The 22,707-nt window shown below is 42.6% G+C and overlaps 2 protein-coding genes and 1 pseudogene across 2 annotated transcripts; 1 reads left to right on the forward strand and 2 right to left on the reverse strand.

The window, feature by feature from the left end:
* Positions 1 to 1,109: 1,109 nt before the first annotated feature.
* LOC120030837 (lens fiber membrane intrinsic protein-like) lies at positions 1,110 to 4,620 on the forward strand. Its single transcript, XM_038976313.1, has 4 exons — positions 1,110 to 1,284; positions 1,743 to 1,892; positions 2,094 to 2,228; positions 4,559 to 4,620. The coding sequence occupies exons 1-4, from the start codon at positions 1,110 to 1,112 to the stop codon at positions 4,618 to 4,620; spliced, it is 522 nt and encodes a 173-aa protein (XP_038832241.1).
* A 1,431-nt stretch (positions 4,621 to 6,051) lies between these two features.
* On the reverse strand, positions 6,052 to 7,489 carry LOC120031595 (free fatty acid receptor 2-like). The gene is made up of 2 exons (XM_038977403.1): positions 7,014 to 7,489; positions 6,052 to 6,505 (listed from the first exon to the last, which is right to left on the reverse strand). The coding sequence occupies exons 1-2, from the start codon at positions 7,487 to 7,489 to the stop codon at positions 6,052 to 6,054; spliced, it is 930 nt and encodes a 309-aa protein (XP_038833331.1).
* A 4,365-nt stretch (positions 7,490 to 11,854) lies between these two features.
* LOC120031596 lies at positions 11,855 to 19,116 on the reverse strand (annotated as a pseudogene).
* Positions 19,117 to 22,707: the final 3,591 nt, after the last annotated feature.

Here is a 22,707-nt window from a genome sequence, read left to right on the forward strand (position 1 = left end):
AGTTGACTGTGTTGCCTGTGCCCCATAGTTGACTGTGTTGCCTGTGTCCCATGGTTGACTGTGTTGCATGTACCCCATAGTTGACTGTGTTGCCTGTGCCCCATGGTTGACTGTGTTGCCTGTGCCCCATGGTTGACTGTGTTGCCTGTGCCCCATGGTTGACTGTGTTGCCTGTGCCCCATAGTTGACTGTGTTGCCTGTGCCCCATGGTTGACTGTGCTGCCTGTGCCCCATGGTTGACTGTGTTGCCTGTGCCCCATGGTTGACTGTGTTGCCTGTGCCCCATGGTTGATTGTGTTGCCTGTGCCCCATGGTTGACTGTGTTGCCTGTGCCCCATGGTTGACTGTGTTGCCTGTGCCCCATGGTTGATTGTGTTGCCTGTGCCCCATGGTTGACTGTGTTGCCTGTGCCCCATAGTTGATTGTGTTGCCTGTGCCCTATAGTTGACTGTGTTGCATGTGCCCCATGGTTGACTGTGTTGCCTGTGCCCCATGGTTGACTGTGTTGCCTGTGCCCCATGGTTGACTGTGTTGCCTGTGCCCCATGGTTGACTGTGTTGCCTGTGCCCCATAGTTGACTGTGTTGCATGTGCCCCATAGTTGACTGTGTTGCATGTACCCCATAGTTGACTGTGTTGCCTGTGCCCCATAGTTGACTGTGTTGCCTGTGCCCCATGGTTGACCGTGTTGCCTGTGCCCCATGGTTGACTGTGTTGTCCGCGCCCCATGGTTGACTGTGTTGCCTGTGCCCCATGGTTGACTGTGTTGCCTGTGCCCCATGGTTGACCGTGTTGCCTGTGCCCCATGGTTGACTGTGTTGTCCGCGCCCCATGGTTGACTGTGTTGTCCGCGCCCCATGGTTGACTGTGTTGCCTGTGCCCCATGGTTGACCGTGTTGCCTGTGCCCCATGGTTGACCGTGTTGCCTGTGCCCCATGGTTGACTGTGTTGTCCGTGCCCCATGGTTGACTGTGTTGTCCGCGCCCCATGGTTGACTGTGTTGCCTGTGCCTGATGTTTCCCTGTATTGACTGTGCCATTGACTCTGTCCCTCTGCCTTTCTGTGCGCTGCAGTGCGTAGAGCCTCACCACCGTCGCAGTGTCACTCAGGATGCACAGCTTTATGGGAGGGGGCCTGTTCTGCGCCATAGTGGGGAACATCCTGCTGGTGGTCTCAACTGCGACAGACTACTGGATGCAGTACCGCTTGTCGGGAAGCTTCGCCCACCAGGGCCTGTGGAGGTACTGCATGTCGGGCAAGTGCTACATGCAGACGGACAGCATCGGTGAGTGGGGCGCACTGGGGACCCATAGCACCACTGGGACTGCCTGTACGGCATCCATATTAGGAAGTCCCTCAGTTGTCAGACGAAACTCCCTTAGTTGAAGGACTTCCTAATATGAATGTTGTATGCCTTTCTTACCTATGTTCAGGACTACCATGAAGGAGATGACTCAATGACTGAAATAGCAACATGTGCCATTAGACTCAGACTCAATAGAATCAATACGTGTTTTAGAATCAATATGTTTTTACAGTTAACTATGGAGGCAAATCATGCACCCGTTGGCCCTAATTGGCTGGCACTAGTGTAGGTGATAAAAAACATTTGGAGCATTAGACTGAATGAATGGGTCAAGACACAGTTTTCACAGGAGTGTGGGCTTGCGACTTTCTCTAATCTTTGAAATTGTATCTGTCCTCTCTTTTTCTTGTTTTATTCCTCTCTCTCTTTGTCCTTAGCCTACTGGAATGCCACCCGTGCCTTCATGATCCTGTCAGCCATGTCGTGCTTCGCGGGCATCATCGCAGGCATTCTCTCCTTTGCCCATTTCTCCGCCTTCGAGAGGTTCAACCGCTCCTTCGCTGCAGGGATCATGTTCTTCGTCTCCAGTGAGTCCCACTGGACATTGCGAAGCTAACAGAGCTAGACACAATACACAAATACGCACAGCCTCAATACACAAATGTAAATGAATTCAGGAAAAAACCTTATGTCTATGTTTACTGACCTGACCACTATTTTGCCTACAGTTCTGTCTACTGTAAATTGGGAGTCAGAATTTGAATTTGTCCTATCTTACTATCCGCCAGCTCTCTTTGTTCTGCTTGCAATGGCCATCTACACTGGAGTGACGGTGAACTTCCTGGGGAAGCGCTTCGGTGACTGGCGCTTCTCTTGGTCCTACATACTGGGCTGGGTGGCACTGCTCATGACCTTCTTTGCAGGTAAAAATGATAAAGACATAAATATGGATGGAGGGCCCACTTGCCAGAAATTCTGTTTGAGCATGGGCAGCACCATTACAAGCTTACACAATTTAAAAGGTGTCAACTGGGTGGGACTTCCTGTAGGTTAAGGAAGGATCATAGAATTCCATCCATGTCAGTGGGAGGGATCAGCCAAAGAATTATACTCCTGAGCAAATATTCCAACACTGCAGGTGGCAGTAAATCACCAACTTTGGCTGTATGGATGTTTTGACAAAAAACACAATCCTGCACAGTAGGTGGCGGTATGCACCTTTTCCGTTTGTTTAAAGATCGTAGATAAATGTATAGAAGAAGATAATATTCAACTACAAAAATGGAGGAGCTGCCAATGCTGTCACAGAAGCATCAATGGCAAATATAGGAGTGTGCCCTCTTTTGTTCTCTATGGATGAGCAGAACTAGAATCAGATGGCATATGTTCTTCTCATCTCCTAAATCATTATTTAAAATCCCGAATCCTAGTCAAATAGAGTCAAACCAAACACTGCAGAATGTCATCAATTGTTGCAGTTTTATTGATGAAACATGCAGACAATGCTGGTATTTATTGATAACAGATCATACACTATTCTTTATGTACAGTTGAAGTCGGAAGTTAACATACACTTAGGTTGGAGTCATTAAAACTTGTTTTTCAACCACTCCACAAATTTCTTCTTAACAAACTATAGTTTTGGCAAGTCGGTTAGGCCATCTACTTCGTGCATGACACAAGTAATTTTCCCAACAATTGTTTACAGACAGATTATTTCACTTAAAATTCACTGTATCACAATTCCAGTGGGTCAGAAGTTTACATACACTATGTTGACTGTGCCTTTAAACAGCTTGGAAAATTCCAGAAAATGTTGTCATGGCTTTAGAAGCTTCTGATGGGCTAATTAACCTCATTTGAGTCAATTGGAGGTGTACCTGTGGATGTATTTCAAGGCCTACCTTCAAACTCAGTACCTCTTTGCTTGACATCATGGGAAAATCAAAGAAATCAGCCAAGACCTCAGAAAAAACATTGTAGACCTCCACAAGTCTGGTTCATCATTGGGAGTAATTTCCAAAGGCCTGAAGGTACCACGTTCATCTGTACAAACAATAGTACGCAAGTATAAACACCATGGGACCACACAGCAGTCATACCGCTCAGGAAGGAGACGCGTTCTGTCTCCTAGAGATAAACGTACTTCGGTGCGAAAAGTGCAAATAAATCCCAGAATAACAGCAAAGGACCTTGTGAAGTTGCTGGAGGAAACAGGTACAAAAGCATCTATATCCACAGTAAAACGAGTCCTATATCAACATAACCTGAAAGGCTGTTCAGCTAGGAAGAAGCCACTGCTCCAAAACTGTCATAAAAAAGCCAGACTACGGTTTGCAACTACACATGGGGACAAAGATCGTACTTTTTGGAGAAATGTCCGCTGGTCTGATGAAACAAAAATATAACTATTTGGCCATAATGACCATCTTTATGTTTGGAGGAAAAAGAGGGAGGCTTGCAAGCCGAAGAACACCATCCCAACCGTGAAGCACGGGGGTGGCAGCATCATGTTGTGGGGGTGCTTTGCTGCAGGAGGGACTGGTGCATCTCACAAAATAGATGGCATCATGAGGATGGAAAATTATGTGGATATATTGAAGCAACATCTCAAGACATCAGTCAGGAAGTTAAAGCTTGGTCGCAAATGGGTCTTCCAAATGGACAATGACCCCAAGCATACTTCCACAGTTGTGGCAAAATGGCTTAAGGACAACAAAGTCAAGGTATTGCAGTGGCCATCACAAAGCCCTGACCTCAATCCCATAGAACATTTGTGGGCAGAACTGAAAAAGTGTGTGCGAGCAAGGAGGCCTACAAACCTGACTCAGTTACACCAGCTCTGTCAGGAGGAATGGGCCAAAATTTAATTTATTGTGGGAAGCTTGTGGAAGGCTACCTGAAATGTTTGACCCAAGTTAAACAATTTAAAGGCAATGCTACCAAATACTAATTGAGTGTATGTAAACTTCTGACCCACTGGGAATCTGATGAACAAAATCAAAGCTGAAATAAATCATTCTCTCTACTATTATTTTGACATTTCACATCCTTAAAGTAAAGTGGTGATCCTAACTGACCTAAGACAGGGAATTTTTACTAGGATTAAATGTCAGGAATTGTGAAAAACTGAGTTTAAATGTATTTGGCTAAGGTGTATGTAAACTTCCGACTTCAACTGTATCTCTATGGGGACTGCCTCAAGTAGCATGGATGCTGGACAGTTGTTGATTTACATTTTTTTCTTTTGCAGGAATATTTTACATGTGTGCCTACAGAATACATGAATGCAGGAGAGTGGTGGGCCCACGCTAAAAGAGAGAGGAAAGCCATTGAAAAGATTGCAAATCCGGGACATTTTGGCCCCGCAATTCCAACACGATGAAAGATTCAAGCTTACACCAATAGACATATCACTGAAATTTAGAAACTGTACTAGGAAATTGAGAACCAAAGATAAATACAAATGTTTGGTTGTGCCTGAGCAGTTTACGTGTCATTTTAATAAAGCTATAACAGTAAAACATTTATACTCTTTCTTACATTCAGCGTTGAAACTCTTGAATACAGAAAGGTCTTTGCAACACAAATATGTTGGCAGATTCATGCCAATACAAATAGAGGTAGAAAATATTTAGCATTATGTGTCAATTAAAATGGGTAACACAGAACATACTCTAACCAGACAAATTAATATTTTAAAGGATAACAACCAAGCTTTCACATAGTGTGCAATTCAAAAGGGTAACAGAAGCTACTGTGATGAAACAAATGAATCATGTATGAAGTGCTCACTTTTGTAAATGGAATGTAAACATTTAAACATTTAAATATGAATGACTTTGGCAAACAAAAGGTACAGTTCACAGAAATGTTTAAAACACAAACTACATATTATCTGAAATATACTTTATATAGCTGGGTCGTTCCCCGAATAGAGTGCCTTTGGTCATTTCAATAAAACACTCAATTTAACATTAGGATCACATACATCGATGCTTTAACTAAGCTAAGCCTTTTACATTTTTTTATTTACGCATTCTAATGTGTGTTTTCATTAAAGTAAGGTTTTAGTTCTCTGAAAATCCCCATTTAGGCATGTCCAATGTCATGTTTGTTCACCTTCTACGAAGACATATGTCTACTTAATTACAAGTCCCAGTTATTTTGTTACTTTAGGAAAGTAATGTCTGAAGATTTTTACTTATTTAATGATTCATTTACATTTGTCCCTCGGGTTTATGTTAACCCTGTAACATGAACTCAACTCTCGTTTAAATATGGTAAAACTATTCCTTTTTAAATGATTGAATCAAAAGAAATGCACCATCCAGTAATATAGCCATATCATTGTGTAAAAGCAGATGAGCCGGTTCTTTCTATTTTAGGCCATTTTCTGGTGTTTTGTGCTGGGAAACTGAGCGCGTCAAGCATAACCCACCAACCCTGTGTTACCCAGAGATAGGCTAGAAATGTTTTTAACAAGTTACTAGAAATGGGGAAATGCTTCCATTCCTCGTCACAAAGGGAGTTATGGCTGATTTAAGATGTTGTTAACCCTAGTCAATCCTGTTACTTTAATTTGAATTTGTATAGTTATTCTTCTTAATTTAACATCTTGAGATGGGAAAACATATTTTTTTATGAAGTTGAACATTTGATCTTTATGACAGAATTAAAACATTTGGTGAAATGAATAGTTATTTGACAAAATTACCCAAAAGGCACTTACGGTGACTACATGTTCTACTCTTGGCCAATATCGGCTATTGTGCTTTCCCTTTGGATCGCAGCCTGACCCTGTCGCAGTCCCAGCATCTTGCAGATGGACATCTTGATAGTGATGCGGAAGGTGGAGGAGGAGAAGTAGAAGATGATAGGGTCCAGGCAAGTGTTGAAGGCGCTGAGCAGAAGGGTGTAGTACCTCCACGGGGGGCTGCGGCCTGTGAAGAAACCCAGCATATGGCAGAAGTTGTAGGGAAAGACACACACAAGGAAGACGGCCAGAGTACCCAGCGCCATCCCGATGGCCTTCTGCTTCTGGCCCGGGCTGATCCTGGGGAGCATGTACAGGATCCAGATACAGCGGAGGTAGCAGAAGATGCAAACCATGAGAGGAACCAAGCAGAGCATGACGAAGAACTCCAGACACACCGGGAGGAGGATGGCCAGCTGTTGTTCGGTGAAGTTCTCGTAGCAGACGTGTCAGGACCCGGTGCGAGAAACAGTCACTAATAATCGTCAGAACCCAGAAGATGAGGCAGACACAGCAGTACTAGAGATGGTGGTTTAATTAAAGAACAAAATCTTCAGGCAAAGAAACTAAATCCACAATGTCCAAAAATAAAGCCAAAAGGCACAAAAATGGAAATCCTCCAAAATACAAAAGAAACTCCACAAAGTGGTAAAAAAGCAGGGAAAAAACAAACCTCAAAAGACTACTCAAATAATACACAAGAACTAAACCAGAGAACCTCTGGAAAATTCAACAAGAGAAATATCTGTATAAAACAAGGCTTGGGCTGGGGCTGGGTGCTAACTTACAAACACTGAGCAAGGAACTGAGGAACACACAGGGTTTAAATACTAACAAGGGAATGACCTACAGGTGCAAACAATAATTAGAGCAAGAAAAACAAAAGGTACAAAAAAGGTGCAATGGGGACATCTAGTGACCAAAACCCGAACAGTCTTGGCCAAAACCTGACAAGACGGAGGTGTTGCTTTGGGAGAGGTCCGGGTGGTGCTGGATGATGAACACGATGCTGCAGTGGGCAGTGGTGAGAAGCCAGATGATTGTGCTGGCCACCACAGAATAGAAAGGTTTGTGGAGTTGGCGGTAGGTGATGGGGAAGGCAACCGCCAGGTACCGGACCACACTGACAGCCATCAACAGGAGAGAACTGGTGTAGATAGTGGAGAAGAAGGTGTAGGAAGTTATGGAGCATAGGAACTCGGGCAGGTACCACTGCATGCCGGAGGCAGCCTCGTACATCTTGAGAGGCAGGAAGAGAAGAAAGAGGAGGTCGGACACAATCAGGTTGAGCAGGAAGATGTCTGTGGGAGTGGGCTTGTTGTGGATCTTGACGCTGAAGGCGTAGAGTGCCAGGATGTTGGCAGGCAAGCCAATCAGGAAGGTGATGATGTAGATGGACAGAATCACCTCACTTTTCACCCACACCATGGCTTTGAAGCTATAAGATAAACAAAACCAAAAATAACACATTCAGGGTGCCCAATAATCATATTTTCAAATTATACAAATTTTGTTTTCAATGTATTTTTGTTACAATATCTCAGCCAACTTCTTATTACCCACAGTACACTTGCAACTCAACAGTGAAAACCTTAAAGGGAGAAGGAAAACACATTCTTAATTCCAAATGGTCATAACCTACCTGGCTGTAGATGTGTATTTATTTTTAATCAGGAATTGGAGAGCTCAGCCAAGGGTACGAATTTAAGATCTGTTACGTGCCAGCATATATAGTAGTCAAGCAGACCTGTCTGAGTGTATAGCAGACGCATTGAACAGTGGTCTGCAAACGTGAGGAGGTGAGACTGTATGGTAACGGTTAACTAAAATGCAAAACATTGCTGTGTTTACATTTGATATTATATATGTGTAGGAGGGAGTGAAATACCAACGTCTAATTTCAATATCTTTTTTTGTAAATAGTGTACAAACAGACATTGCCTTCCCAAGAGAACAGTCATGTCAATGATAACAGGGTACTATAATCCTAACATTTATTTTCCCATGTGCCCAAGGTTGAGATAACATCATATGTGTATTAGCATTTTGCTAACACTTGATGAGTACTGTAGCAACAAACACTAATTGTTACTGTATGTGTCCATGTGGTTGTGGCTCAGGTTTGGAATAATCTATTGGCATTTTGATGCCACTTCATCAATAACTACTGTATAATAACAAGTTACAAATATTAATGGGCTGAAAAGCAATACTCTTTCAAAGAGAACAGTTATGTAAAGATTGGCAGCTTCACAATGAACCTTTCAGGTTTTCATTTTACCCGTATTGTACCAGGTATGTTGACTGAGAACACATTCTCATTTACAGCAACAACCTGGGGAAAGTTACAGTGGATAGGAGGGGGATGAATGAGCCGATTGGAACCTGGGGATAATTTGGTGGCCAAGATGGTATGTGGGCCAGATTGGGAATTTAGCCAGGACACCGGGGTTAGCACCCCTACTCTTAGGATAAGTGCCATGGGATCTTTAGATACCACAGAGAGCCATGACACCCGTTTAACGTCCCATCTGAAAGACAGCTCGCTACACAGGGCAATGTCCCCAATCACTGCCCTGGCGCATTGTGATGTTTTTTTAGACCAGAGGAAAGCGTGCTTTCTACTAGCCCTCCAACACCACTTCCAGCAGCATCTGGTCTCCCATCTTGGGACCAACTATGACCAACCCTCCATAGCTTCAGAGTCAATTGAGTTTAGTTAAGTATAGTTTTCAGCTATACTTTTCATGGCTGTTTATTTACCACTACAGACAGATGCTGGCACTAAGACCACACTCAGTCAGCTGTATAAGGAAATAAGCAAACAGGAAACCACTCATCCAGAGGCGGCGCTCCTAGTGGCCGGAGACTTTAATGCAGGGAAACTTAAATCAGTTCTACCAAATTTCTATCAACATGTTAAATGTGCAACCAGAGGGAAGAAAATCTAGATCACCTGTACTCCACACACAGAGACGCGTACAAAGCTCTCCCTCGCCCTCCATTTGATAAATCCGACCACAACTCTATCCTCCTGATTCCTGCCCTCAAGCAAAGATTCAAGCAGGAAGCACCAGTGACTCGGTCTATAAAAAAGTGGTCAGATGAAGCAGATGCTAAACTACAGGACTGTTTTGCTATCACAGACTGGAACATGTTCCGGGATTCTTCCGATGGCATTGAGGAGTACACAACATCAGTCAGTGGCTTCATCAATAAGTGCATTGAGGACGTTGTCCCCACAGTGACTGTACGTACATACCCAAACCAGAAGCCATGGATTATAGGCAACATTCGCACTGAGCTAAAGACTAGAGCTGCCACTTTCAAGGTGTGGGACCCTAACCCGGAAGCTTACAAGAAATCCTGCTCTGCCCTGCGACGAACCATCAAACAGGCAAAGCGTCAATACAGAGCTAAGATTGAATCATACTACACCGGCTCTGACGCTTGTCTTATGTGGCAGGGCTTGCGAACTATTACAGACTACAAAGGGAAGCACAGCCGCGAGCTGCCCAGTGACGCGAGCCTACCAGACAAGCTAAATCACTTCTATGCTCGCTTCAAGGCAAGCAACACTGAGGCATGCATGAGAGCATCAGCTGTTCCGGACGACTGTGTGATCACGCTCTCCGTAGCCGACGTGAGTAAGACCTTTAAACAGGTCAACATACACAAGGCTGCGGGGCCAGACGGATTACCAGGACTTGTGCTCCGGGCATATGCTGACCAACTGGCAGGTGTCTTCACTGAAATTTTCAACATGTCCCTGATTGAGTCTGTAATACCAACATGTTTCAAACAGACCACCATAGTCCCTGTGCCCAAGAGCACAAAGGCAACCTGCCTAAATGACTACAGACCCGTAGCACTCACGTCCGTAGCCATGAAGTGCTTTGAAAGGTTGGTAATGGCTCACATCAACACCATTATCCTAGAAACCCTAGACCCACTCCAATTTGCATACCGCCCAAACAGATCCACAGACACTGCAATCTCTATTGCACTCCACACTGCCCTTTCCCACCTGGACAAAAGGAACACATATGAGAACGCTATTCATTGACTGTAAGCTCAGCGTTCAACACCATAGTACCCTCAAAGCTCATCACTAAGCTAAGGATCCTGGGACTTAACACCTCCCTCTGCAACTGGATCCTGGACTTCCTGACGCGCCGCCCCCAGGTGGTGAGGGTAGGTAGCAACACATCTGCCACGCTGATCCTCAACACTGGAGCTCCCCAGGGGTGCGTGCTCAGTCCCCTCCTGTACTCCCTGTTCACCCATGACTGCATGGCCAGGCACGACTCCAACACCATCATTAAGTTTGCAGACGACACAACAGTGTGTTGTTGTGCCTGATCACCGACAATGACAATACAGCCTATAGGGAGGAGGTCAGAGACCTTGCCGGGTGGTGACAGAATAACAACCTATCCCTCAACGTAACCAAGACTAAGGAGATGATTGTGGACTACAGGAAAAGGAGGACCGAGCATGCCCTCATTCTCATCGACGGGGCTGTAGTGGAGCAGGTTGAGAGCTTCAAGTTCCTTGGTGTCCACATCAATAACAAACTAGAATGGTCCAAACACACCAAGACAGTCGTGAAGAGGGCACGACAATGCCTATTCCCCCTCAGGAAACTGAAAAGATTTGGCATGGGTCCTCAGATCCTCAAAAGGTTCTACAGCTGCAACATCGAGAGCATCCTGACTGGTTGCATTACTGCCTGGTACGGCAATTGCTTGGCCTCTGACCACAAGGCACTACAGAGGGTAGTGCGTACGGCCCAGTACATCACTGGGGCTAAGCTGCCTGCCATCCAGGACCTCTACACCAGGCGGTGTCAGAGGAAGGCCCTAAAAATTGTCAAAGACCCCAGCCACCCTAGTCATAGAGTGTTCTCTCTACTACCGCATGGAAAGCGGTACCGGAGTGCCAAGTCTAGGACAAAAAGGCTTCTCAACAGTTTTTACCCCCAAGCCATAAGCCTCCTGAACAGGTAAGGAAATGGCTACCCGGACTATTTGCATTGTGTGCCGCCCCCCAACCCCTCTTTTTACGCTGCTGCTACACTCTGTTTATCATTTATGCATAGTCACTTTAACTATACATTCATGTACATACTACCTCAATTGGGCCGACCAACCAGTGCTCCCGCACATTGGCTAACCGGGCTATCAGCATTGTGTACCGCCACCCGCCACCCACCACCCGCCAACCCCTCTTTTACGCTTCTGCTACTCTCTGTTCATCATATATGCATAGTCACTTTAACCATATCTACATGTACATACTACCTCAATCAGCCTGACTAACCGGTGTCTGTATGTAGCCTCGCTACTTTTATAGCCTCACTACTGTAAATAGCCTGTCTTTTTACTGTTGCTTTATTTCTTTACTTACAGTACCTATTGCTCACCTAATACCGTTTTTGCACTATTGGTTAGAGCCTGTAAGTAAGCATTTCACTGTAAGGTCTACACCTGTTGTATTCAGCGCACATGACAAATAAACTTTGATTTGATTTGAAGTGAGCAGTGGGATGCAGGGTGGTATGCTGCTGGCAGATATGCTGCTGGCAGGTCTCTCTCTAGTCTACATCATTGTCTGTGAACTGGTGACTGTTGGCCCCGTGAAATGGCATCCATATTAGGAAGTCTTCAATTGTCAGAAAAAGCTCTGTCAGTGGTCAGACAAAGCTCCCTCAGTTGTGGGTGGGTTACTTTGTCCCTCTATGTCTCTAGTGTTGTTTTGAGCTGTCATGAAGACGCCAGGGGAGCTGTTCATTCACTTCCCAGTCAGGATCCTCTTCATGGTGGCCTGGAACATGGAGGAGGAGAAGTAGAATGTCATAGGATCCAGGACGGTGTTGACCGTGGTCAGGTGCAGAGCGTAGAGCCGCCACTCCACATTGTCTTGGATGATGAACCCCTGTACATGGGTGACGTTATAGGGCAGGAAGCAGACAACAAAAACCAGTAGGGTCCCGATAGCCATTCCAACGGCTCTATTCCTTTTCTCTGCACAAAGGTTAGGGGTCCTTTTGAGGATGAGGATGAAGTTCAGGTAGCAGAACACACAGGCCAGCAGTGGCACGATGTATAGAACCACACACAGCTCCAAGCGCATGGGAAGCACCACCTTCAGCTGCTCCTGGGTGAAGTTCTCATAGCAGGCATAGAAATCAGATGAGGTCTGGTTCTCAAAATGTAGATGCAGAGGTTGACCGAGCTGAAGACCCACACCACCAGGCTGCTCACCACTACGTACAAGAGCTTGCGGCGGAGCCTGCACGGGACAGGGAAGGCCACACACAGGTAGCGGTCAACATTGACCACCATCAGCAGGAGGGAGCTGGTGTAGATGAAGGAGAAGAAGACAAAAGAGGTAATGTTGCAGAGAGGGCTGGGGAGAGTCCAGACCATGCCAGAGGCTGCCTCGTGCATCTTGAGGGGCAGGAAGATTAGGAAGATAAGGTCGGACACGATCAGGTTGAGCAGGAGGATGTCTGTAGGAGTGGGCTTTTTGTGGATCTTGATGGTATTGAAGGCGTAGAGTGCCAGGATGTTGCCAGGCAGGCACATCAGGAAGGTAATGATGTAGACGGACAGGATCACCTCACTCCTCACCACAATGGCTCTCAACTGAGGACAAGCAGAGAACGACAGCAACTATTATCTATATTTGATCATGTAGCACTCAATGTAAGATGAAAAATTGTCAACTTTAAATGAAGATCAACCATGATCTCAAATGATGATGTAATGGATGCAGCTTGCTGAGGAAATGTTGAAATAAAAATGAAATCATCCATGAAATCATCTCTGATTCCATTTTTTATATTTCAAACCCAAGCTCCGCCATGTGGAAATAAAAGCATCATGGTAGAATGTAGATTTTTTAAATTGTTGTTTGAGGTTAATTGCATCAGTAGGCTATTTAATTAACTACATAAATTGGCAGTGTGCTGTCAGGACCAAGTCTTAAATAAAAATAATGAACATTGAAGTATTACTCACGCTATCAACGGTTCATCAAACAGAGGATATGGTGGAAAGTCCAAGGCTGTCCGCTACACAGGCTTCATGGAAAGTTATTTGTGCAGAGCGATTGTCATCGATTTGGGATTAATGTCACTTCTCTCCTCAGGACTGTCCACCTCTTTCTAACTGCATGCTCCTAATTTTACTTGAAAAAATATTTTCTCTCTAGCTCATTTTAGCAGAACAAGTAAGCAGTCAATAAATGGGTGGTTTGTATATAATGAGATAAGCAACGGTGTAATAAACCAAGTGTAACAGCCATCACTGGGACTAAATCATTGAAGTTTTGCATAACTGTCACCATAAGGTGTGCCTTCGACTAAGGGGTTAATCTTAGAAAAAAGGGTTCCAAAAGGGTTCTTCAGCTGTCCCCATAGGAGAACACTTTTTGGTTCCAGTTAGAACCCTTTTGGGTTCCAGGTAGAATCCTTTTGGGTTCTATATACATGGAATCCAAAAGGGTTCTACCTGGAACCAAAAGGGTTCTTGAAAGGGTTCTTCTATGGGGACAGCCGAAGAACCATTTAAGGTTCTAGATAGCACCTTTTTTTCTAAGAATGTACTGTTCTACCCAATCAATGCTTCTTTGTTTTGGTGCTTTGGGGTGGACCCTGATTGAATAATCAATATACACTGAGTATACAAAACATTATGATCACCTGCTCTTTCCATGACATAGACTGACCAGGTGAATCCAGGTGAAAGCTATGATCCGTTATTGATGTCACTTTTTAAATCCACTTAAATCAGTATAGATGAAGGGGAAGACAATTGAGACATGAGAGAGTGAATGGGCAAGACAAACGATGTAACTGCCTTTGAACGGGGTATGGTAATAGGTGCCAGACCTAGGGCTGTTATGGTGCCCATATTACCTCACACCTTCTCCAAGCTCTGATGCTGCTGATGGTCATTAGTAGCCTACCAAACTTGCTAACTGCCTGGTACTCAGCACTCTATTGTCCTTCTAATCACATATTAAGCACATTGTTTCTCTTCACAACAGGAGTATAGCCTACCTGGCTGGCATGAAAATGAAAATGAGCCACGGGGAAAGAGTCCTCCATTCGCTATTTAAGTGCATAGATGTCATGTATTTTTTTTACCCTGTTTCCAGACAGGTGTATGATAATGGTCCATTCTAATCAAAAGAAAAATCTAAATTCCACTCCTATTATTTAGTATATGTAAAGACATGATTAAATCAAGAATAGTCTGATGGGTGACAATATTAGCCTGTCACTTGTGAATTATATATTATCACTTGTGAATGATGCCCAGCGTAAGGCAAAAACAATGCATACCTTTTTTATGCGACTTTTTCAAATCATAGTCCCACACCTCATGTAGCCTAGCCCATAGGCCTACATGCTTTTTTATAAGGTTTGTATCACAACTAAAGTGGCCAATTAACTTCTAATTGGTCCCAATCCCAGATCCGGGAGCACCCTCATCAGTAAAAAAGCTGACTAGCATAGCCTAGCATAGCGCCACAAGTAAATACTAGCATCTAAATATCATGAAATCACAAGTCCAAGACACCAGATGAAAGATACACATCTTGTGAATCCAGCCATCATTTCTGATTTTTAAAATGTTTTACAGGGAAGACACAATATGTATTTCTATTAGCTAACCACGATAGCAAAAGACTCAACTTTTTTTTCTCCACCATTTTCTTACTGCATAGGTAGCTATCACAAATTCGACCAAATAAAGATATAAATAGTCACTAACCAAGAAACAACTTCATCAGATGACAGTCTGATAACATATTTATTGTATAGCATATGTTTTGTTCGAAAAATGTGCATATTTCAGGTATAAATCATAGTTTGACATTGCAGCCACCATCACAAAATCTCACCAAAGCGGCTAGAATAACTACAGAGACCAACGTGAATTACCTAAATACTCATCATAAAACATTTATAAAATATAAAATACACAGCGTACAGCAAATGAAAGACCAACATCTTGTGAATCCAGCCAATATTTCAGATTTTTTAAGTGTTTTACAGCAAAAACACAGTATAGCATTATATTAGCTTACCACAATAGCCAAAAACACAACAGCATTGATTCAAGCCAACAGTAGCGATAACGAATAAACCAGCAAAAGATATTAATTTTTTCACTAACCTTCTCAAAATTCATCAGATGACAGTCCTATAACATCATATTACACAATACATATATTGTTTGTTCGAAAATGTGCATATGTAGCGGCACAAATCGTGGTTATACAATGTGAATAGCAGCCAAACTTCAAGCAATCTGTCCGGCGCCATCTTGGAGAGGCACCTAATCTAATCAATAACTAATCGTAAACTTGACTAAAAAATACAGGTTGGACAGCAAATGAAAGATACATTAGTTCTTAATGCAATCGCCGTGTTAGATTTCTAAAAAATAACTTCAGTACGACATCCAGCTTAGGTTATGGCGAGAGAGCGCGCAGAATCTGGTCGGTAACTAATAGCACACATGTTCGACAGATATATGATATTACATCATAAATGTTTCCTACTTTTTGCTGATCTTCCATCAGAAACTTGTACAAGGGGTCCTTTGTCCAGAACAATTGTCTTTTGGTTGAAAGATGTCCTCTTCTCCTGTAGAATTAGCAGCTAAGGCTAGCCATGTGCCGGAGAGGTGTCCAACTCGCGATAACGCGTGACAAAGAAATTCCAGAAAATCGCAATAAACTGATATAAACTGCTATAAGTCGGTTTAAATTAACTACCTTATGAAGTTTTTAAGACAAAAATCAAATTAAATCAGAGCCGGAGATATAGAACTTCTAAAACGAAAGCTTTTCAGGACGCCATGCTGATGTCCCTCCTGCGTCAGGCCCCCCGTTGAAAAGGCCGGACCTTCCGTTCCAAGAGGTTTTATATTGCCCCAGATGGTGCAATCCACTCCATTCAAATTCTCACCGCTTACTGACATCTAGGGGAAGGCGTATGCAGTGCATGTAGCCCCATAGCTTACATGGGAATTTATAAACTGACCCTGGAACAGAGACCTCGATTTCAGAAATCTCACTTCCTGACAAGAAGTGTGCTGCAGAATGAGTTCTGTTTCACTCAGATAAATAATTCAAACGGTTTTAGAAACTAGAGAGTGTTTTCTATCCAATAGTAATAATAATATGCATATTGTACGAGCAAGAATTGAGTACGAGGCAGTTTAATTTGGGAACGATATTTTACAAAGTTGAAACAGCACCCCCTATATTGACAAGATTAACATCTTAAAATTAAGCACATTAATCCGTTTTACAATGGGTGTAGAGCCTAACTGACATACTGTACATATGCAGCGCGTGAGTTTCACCTTTGGGGAAGATCATTTTCACCATAAAAATGCACCTTTACAATAAAAGCGTTACATAAATCAAATGTAATTATAAAGCCATTTTTACATCAGCAGATGTCACAAATGCAATTACATGCATAATCGCATTTGCAATCACTTTTGATAATGGTGTTTTCCTGCTAATTAGCGCTTATAGCCTACTGTCCTGGCCGCATTGCTGCGCTTATAATGTGACGAAATAGCCTAAGCTAAATGTTCTGATCTGTTGTGTTAGCCTCATTACGTAAAAAAGTTTTTATTTAGGCTAATGGTTATATTAATTTGGGATCTATCGCATCCCACAACTGTCCTAAACTATGTTTGGAATATTTATTTCTAGCACAGAATAGAATAGATCAACTTTTATACTATGGGGGATAGTAGATTGACATAGGCTAGTGCCTTTACTGTTCGTTAGGCCTACTCATCTTGTTGGCTGACGTAAAGTCAATTTGGACAGTTATTCCAATATGTTCAATATGCACCTCAAATTGGAAAAGGACAGGCGCAGTTGCGTCCCCGATGTGTCTGTCTTTACTTGTAGCCTATGACCTGATTTTGTGATGAGAGCATGTGAGTGAGAGGTGCTACGGAGCACGCAGCATGCAGGTAGAAGGGAATTAAAATTATTATATTCAGCCCAAGGGCACAACGGCTACTGGCCGCAAAAGTCATGGATTTTTTTAGGGGGCATTACGGCCACACAAAGAGGATGCCGGCAGGAAAATCGAGGCATTATCAAGTGCTTGTCAAATTGTGAATGAGAGACTGATGAAGTGTGTGCCACCTGCACAAAAAACAAAGAGAGCTCATGCCTTTCATGCAACTTTTTTCAAATCATCATTAGAGTCGCATCTTGCAGCCTTAGAATGTATTAAACATCAAAACATATAGCCCAATGTTTGTATCACAACAAAATGTACATAAATAACTCTAAATTAATTATATAGGAGTACCTGTTTCTTTGTTACCCGCTCAACACAGAATAATGCCATAGAATTCTAAGCAAATCTTGTCTGCTAAATGAACTAGTGTAGCCCATAGCCATATGCCATAGCCAGATCAGGACCTAACATAAGGACAACTCAGAGTATGCTATTCTGTTCATCTGAAATAGACTACATTTTCTTCATATCATGTTTCTCTAGACTTGTCTAAAATAAATAATGGATTATACTGTATTATGGATTTATTTATTTACATATTTAAAATGTAGATGTTCCAAAGGTCTGCATCAGTGGCTTGTAGGCTGTGTGTGGAAGCCAGGAGATGCTAAATGTGTTTATATTAATTAATGGTTCATTATCGTGAGACCGGCAGTTATTTGCTTAACAATCACCCGGCTGACAAAATTTTGTGACCACCACAGCCCTAGCCAGGCCAACAGGTTTGTGTCAAGAACTGCAACGCTGCTGGGTTTTTCATGCTCAACAGCTTCCTGTGAGTATCAAGAATGGTCCACCGCCCAAAGGACATCCAGCCAACTTAACACAACAGTAGGAAGCACTGGAGTCAACATGGGCCAGCATCCCTGTGGAATACCTTGTAGAGTCCATGCCCAGACGAATTGAAGCTGTTCTGAGGGAAAAGGGGTGCATCTCAATATTAGGAAACTTTTCCTAATGTTTGGTATACTCAGTATATAGACAGCTCTGTAAAAAAAGTTAACATGTATGTATTTTATTTCAGGTATAATTATGTTCACATAACACATTTTTAAAAGCAATTTGACACACAAATTAAATTGATACAAAAGTTATAATACAAAACATAGGTTACATTCATCACTTAAACACAAAAAACACAATCCACTCAGCCCAGACAGGTGCACAAACACAACAACTTTAGACTTTTAACAGTAGGCTACACGACTCAATCATCAGCTTATAACAATTGGATAACATTATTATTATGTACTCTGAAGCAAACATTGTGTTCACTGGTAGTTCAATAGTTTTGGTAGATATCATCCATGTCTGAACACATAGCCTGTGGGGAAAAAATAAGAACGTTTTAACCTATCTTTTTACATGCTTGAGAAACCAACAGTAGAGCACTACATTTAGGCCACCAAAATGGCTTCACAAATATACTTGGTCTGAGGGCTACAGGGGTGTGAATGTATGTCATTGAGGTTTAGTGGTAATCACTCTCCTGTCATAACAGTGTGTGAAATATGAAAGTGTGGGTAAAAAGTATGTGGTATTTACATTTTTATCAAACGCTGCACCAGCCAAATTGTGCGTGCAGTGAGGTTACATAAAGTTTACCTTTGTGTTATCTTGTAATTTGCTCTTCTCGTTGTTCTTTGCTGGGTTTTGAGTGGGCTTCTTCGGCACAAAGTCATTTTCGTAGACTGACGATGGGCTCTCCGGCCTTGCTTTCTCCTTGGGTAAGGCCATGGGCATGGCCTTAGGCTTGGTCCTCTTAGCCTTTTGCTGTGGTCTGTGAAGGAGAAGAGAATGTGGAACCTGATTATAGTTCAGTACCCTTTTGACTTTTAAAACGTTTTATTCTCCAACCACCCTCTACAGAAGCTAATTAATTTCCATGCTATATCATATGAATTTGATGATTGGTCAAAGGGTAAGAGAATTAAACTTGTTCTTACTTTTGGGGATTGCTGTACCTTAGGGACTCTGACATGTCAGCTTGCCTTAAAGACAAAAACATCTCAATGTCAATGACCTTGAACATTATTATTTGTTGTATGTAAAATACAGATTCAAAAATGACAGTACCTTAGAGGGATATCCAAAGTGTGGAGATTAGAGGTGGCCTTTGGTCTACAGATAATGTAGAAGGGAGACATCATTCAAAATGACACACCTAAAATGGTTGAATATGTGACATCTTCTCATAATCAAGAACCATACAAACCTCTCTCTGCAACGTCTTCTGCGTACAAACATTACAGCTCCCCACAGAAAGACACTTCCAACTGCCAGAGCAGTCAGCATCCATGGCAGAACTGTGTTCAAAGAAAGACAGACGGAGAGAGTGAGAGCAAGAGAGAGAGAGAGAGTGGGGAGGGGGGACACATGGGGAGGCAGAGGAGGAAGAAAGACTGTCACCGTGTGCAGATTCTAATGACATCAGAAGATTAAGAACAGAAATGCTGTACTGAAAGCTTGCTTACACTGTCCAGCTGTGAATTTTGTGTCAAGGGGCAGCTGCTGGATGTCAGTGGCCAGTGAGTTACTGGCTACGCAGGAGACATTTGGTCGACTTTCCACAGGCCCAGTGAGTTCTGCTGACACCGTATTGTCTCTGTATACGGTGATGGAAGTGAAGGAGGATGGGAGAGTGCTGCTTCCGCTGATCGTCCAGCGCAGAGTGGCATTAGGTCGTGCTTCTGCTCTACACATACAGGTCAGAATCCCACCCTTCAAGGAGCAAGTGGAGTCAGAGAGGATTGCCGGGGGGACTGGAGTGACAGAATGACACAAAGTGGTGATAAAACAAAATGTTTTCCTTCTTATTGTAAGTGAGAAACAATGACAATAGAACTACGTTAGGGTGGGAAGGAGTCTGTTCTTCTATTTTACACCCATAACCTGTTGCTTGAATTAGCATTTCAGTGTACAAATATAATGCTAGTTCCATTGGAAACTGTGAAACCACACATACAATGAGATACTTACAGTTGACATCCAGAAACAGCCAGGCTGACTGATTTGATCCAATATTGTTTTGGACAATGCAGGAGAATGAAGAGTCTCTGCTAATGTTGGTATAGGACATTTTTCCCTGAGTTGAATTCGTTTGGAAGCTTTGGCCTCCCTGTCGTCTGATCCACACATACCGGCCTGGCTGGGGGTTGCTGTCAGAAACACACTCCAGGTTGACACTATGACCTTCACTGACTGGCTGCTCATCCGCCATCATCTTCACACCAACAGGGGCATCTGTTAATAAAGTAGACAAACATGTATTGGTACTATGTAGTTGTTTGTTCTTATATAATGGTATATGATGTGAACGGAATAATTACACAACTGAGAACAAACAAGAAAGACCAAAAACGCACATGAGATGTTAAGAATGACTGGTTCACTCTCAGTTTGGACTGTAGCGAATTGAGCTGTGCATTTCATCTCTTTTTTGTGCAGTTGGCACGTTCCTCTTCCTTGTATTGTCTCAGTGGACACCCACAGCCCTCCCTTTTCCTCCATTGAAGTCACCGCTGTATAATTTACAGGCAAACGACTCCAGCGAAGGGATGGAGGAGAGGATGGGCAGGAATGCCAGACACTACAGTTGGCCTGGAATAAGTCTCCATCCACCATTTCATTCTGCATGGATAACGCAGGAGCTTTTCTATCTGCAAGTTCAAATAAATGATTATTAGCTGGAACCGAAGGCAAACAAGGCATTACCAGTCCCCATGACTAATGGTTTAACACCCTGTCTGCAATTCTCATTCAGTTTTAACATAGTGCTCCAACTACCGACCACTATCACTCCTAAATACAGATGTCAAAGTAATGAAGTACTGTTCATCTAATCACAATCTGTTGTTATTCAGTTGTTCAACTACAACAAATATTCAATCTAATACACCTCTCCATGAGTGTGCTTACTTTCAATTGTAATCGTTACGATCTGATGATGGAACTTATGTGTAGCTGACTCATCAGGGTTGATCCACACGTAGAGCTGGAGGTTATTGTCTGTCCATGTCACACTCTCAACCCTCAGTGTACAGTCACCCTCTGATGCATTGCCTGGCACTGATGTACGCCCTCTAAAACTGGCCTCCACACTGGTCGGTTCCTTGCCATCATAAAGCTTGGGATACTGAAAGGTATGATACTTGTACCAGATGACCCTGTGGTGGGGGGCGGTGTGACAGGACACTTCTACACAGCTGCCATCTACTGCCTTCACAGTATTGGGCACCTTCACCATCCAACAGTGACCAAGCGAGACAAGTGTGCACCCTGAGGAAGAAGGCCTAACAAGTCAGTTCACATTGCATCGGTTCTCTTTTATTACTTTGCCAGCTGTATTAGGTGGAGTTTCAATTAACGTCCCCAATTTGAGGAATTGAATAGGTTGATCCGCAGAAGTGTTTCCCCAGTGAAACAGAAACTGTTGCATTGCAGGACAAATATAACAGCTGCATTGACAATGCACCTTAACCAAATTAGCTTGACGTAGCCAGTAAGCACATCTCACACATTCTGTGACCACAGGTTAAAAATACTGCATGTGGTTCTGTCGTTGTCTTTCTTTATACATGTAGCACTTTCAGCAAAGACCATTGCTAACAATAATCAGAGTCAATAATTGGGTTCCATTATAAAAGCTTCATCAGTTTCTGTAGCACAAGCTTGTCCAAAGCAAAAATAATTAGCATTTACTGTACATACTGTATTTATCTACATACTGTCCACATACAGTATTTAACATAGTGACATTTAACAGCTTATAGGTAGAAAGTTAAATTCAGATAATTTTGATGCAAACATAAAGTTTTACCACGCAAGCAAATGTCATATAATAAGATGTGTATAACATACCTGTGATGAAGCTGAGGATGTCCATTAGAGTCTGTGGTGTCTTTAGTCTATTAGGGTCCCGATACCATGTGATGCTTAGGATGCTGACGTTTATAGCTATAAAACAAAAAATTAATCACCCAATCAATTCATTAAAGGAAAACTCCACCCAAAAACAATATTTTGGTATTTGTTAAATTAGTCCATTGTTGACACTCTCCCAAAATGTTTTGCTTGTCAGCAATATTTTGAAAGTTACATATCTTGAAGACTTGTTTGCTGACAAGCAAAACATTTTGGACTATGTCAACAATGGACTAACGAAACAAATACCAATAGATCGTTTTTGGGTGGAACCTTTTTTATTTGTATTTATTTTTTAAATATTTTTTTAGGTCGTAGATCAGCTTTAATATTGCAGATAGATTGTAGCTTCCATCAATGTAATTGTCTGCATCATTTCCAATACCCCATATATGTATTTTTAAATATGCATGTATATGCAGTCCAGTCAAAAGTTTGGACACACCTACTCATTCCAGAGTTTTACGTTATTTTAAATATGTTCTACATTGCAGAATAATAGTGAATACATCAAAACTATGACAAATAACATGTGGAATCATGTAGTAACCAATTTTATTTTTTATAAATCAAATTATATTTTAGAATTTAGATTCTTCAAAGTAGCCACCCTTTGCCTTGATGACAGCTTTGCACACTCTTGTAGGTT

The sequence above is a fragment of the Salvelinus namaycush genome, chromosome 37 (assembly GCF_016432855.1).
Source record: "Salvelinus namaycush isolate Seneca chromosome 37, SaNama_1.0, whole genome shotgun sequence".
Lineage (NCBI taxonomy): Eukaryota > Metazoa > Chordata > Actinopteri > Salmoniformes > Salmonidae > Salvelinus > Salvelinus namaycush.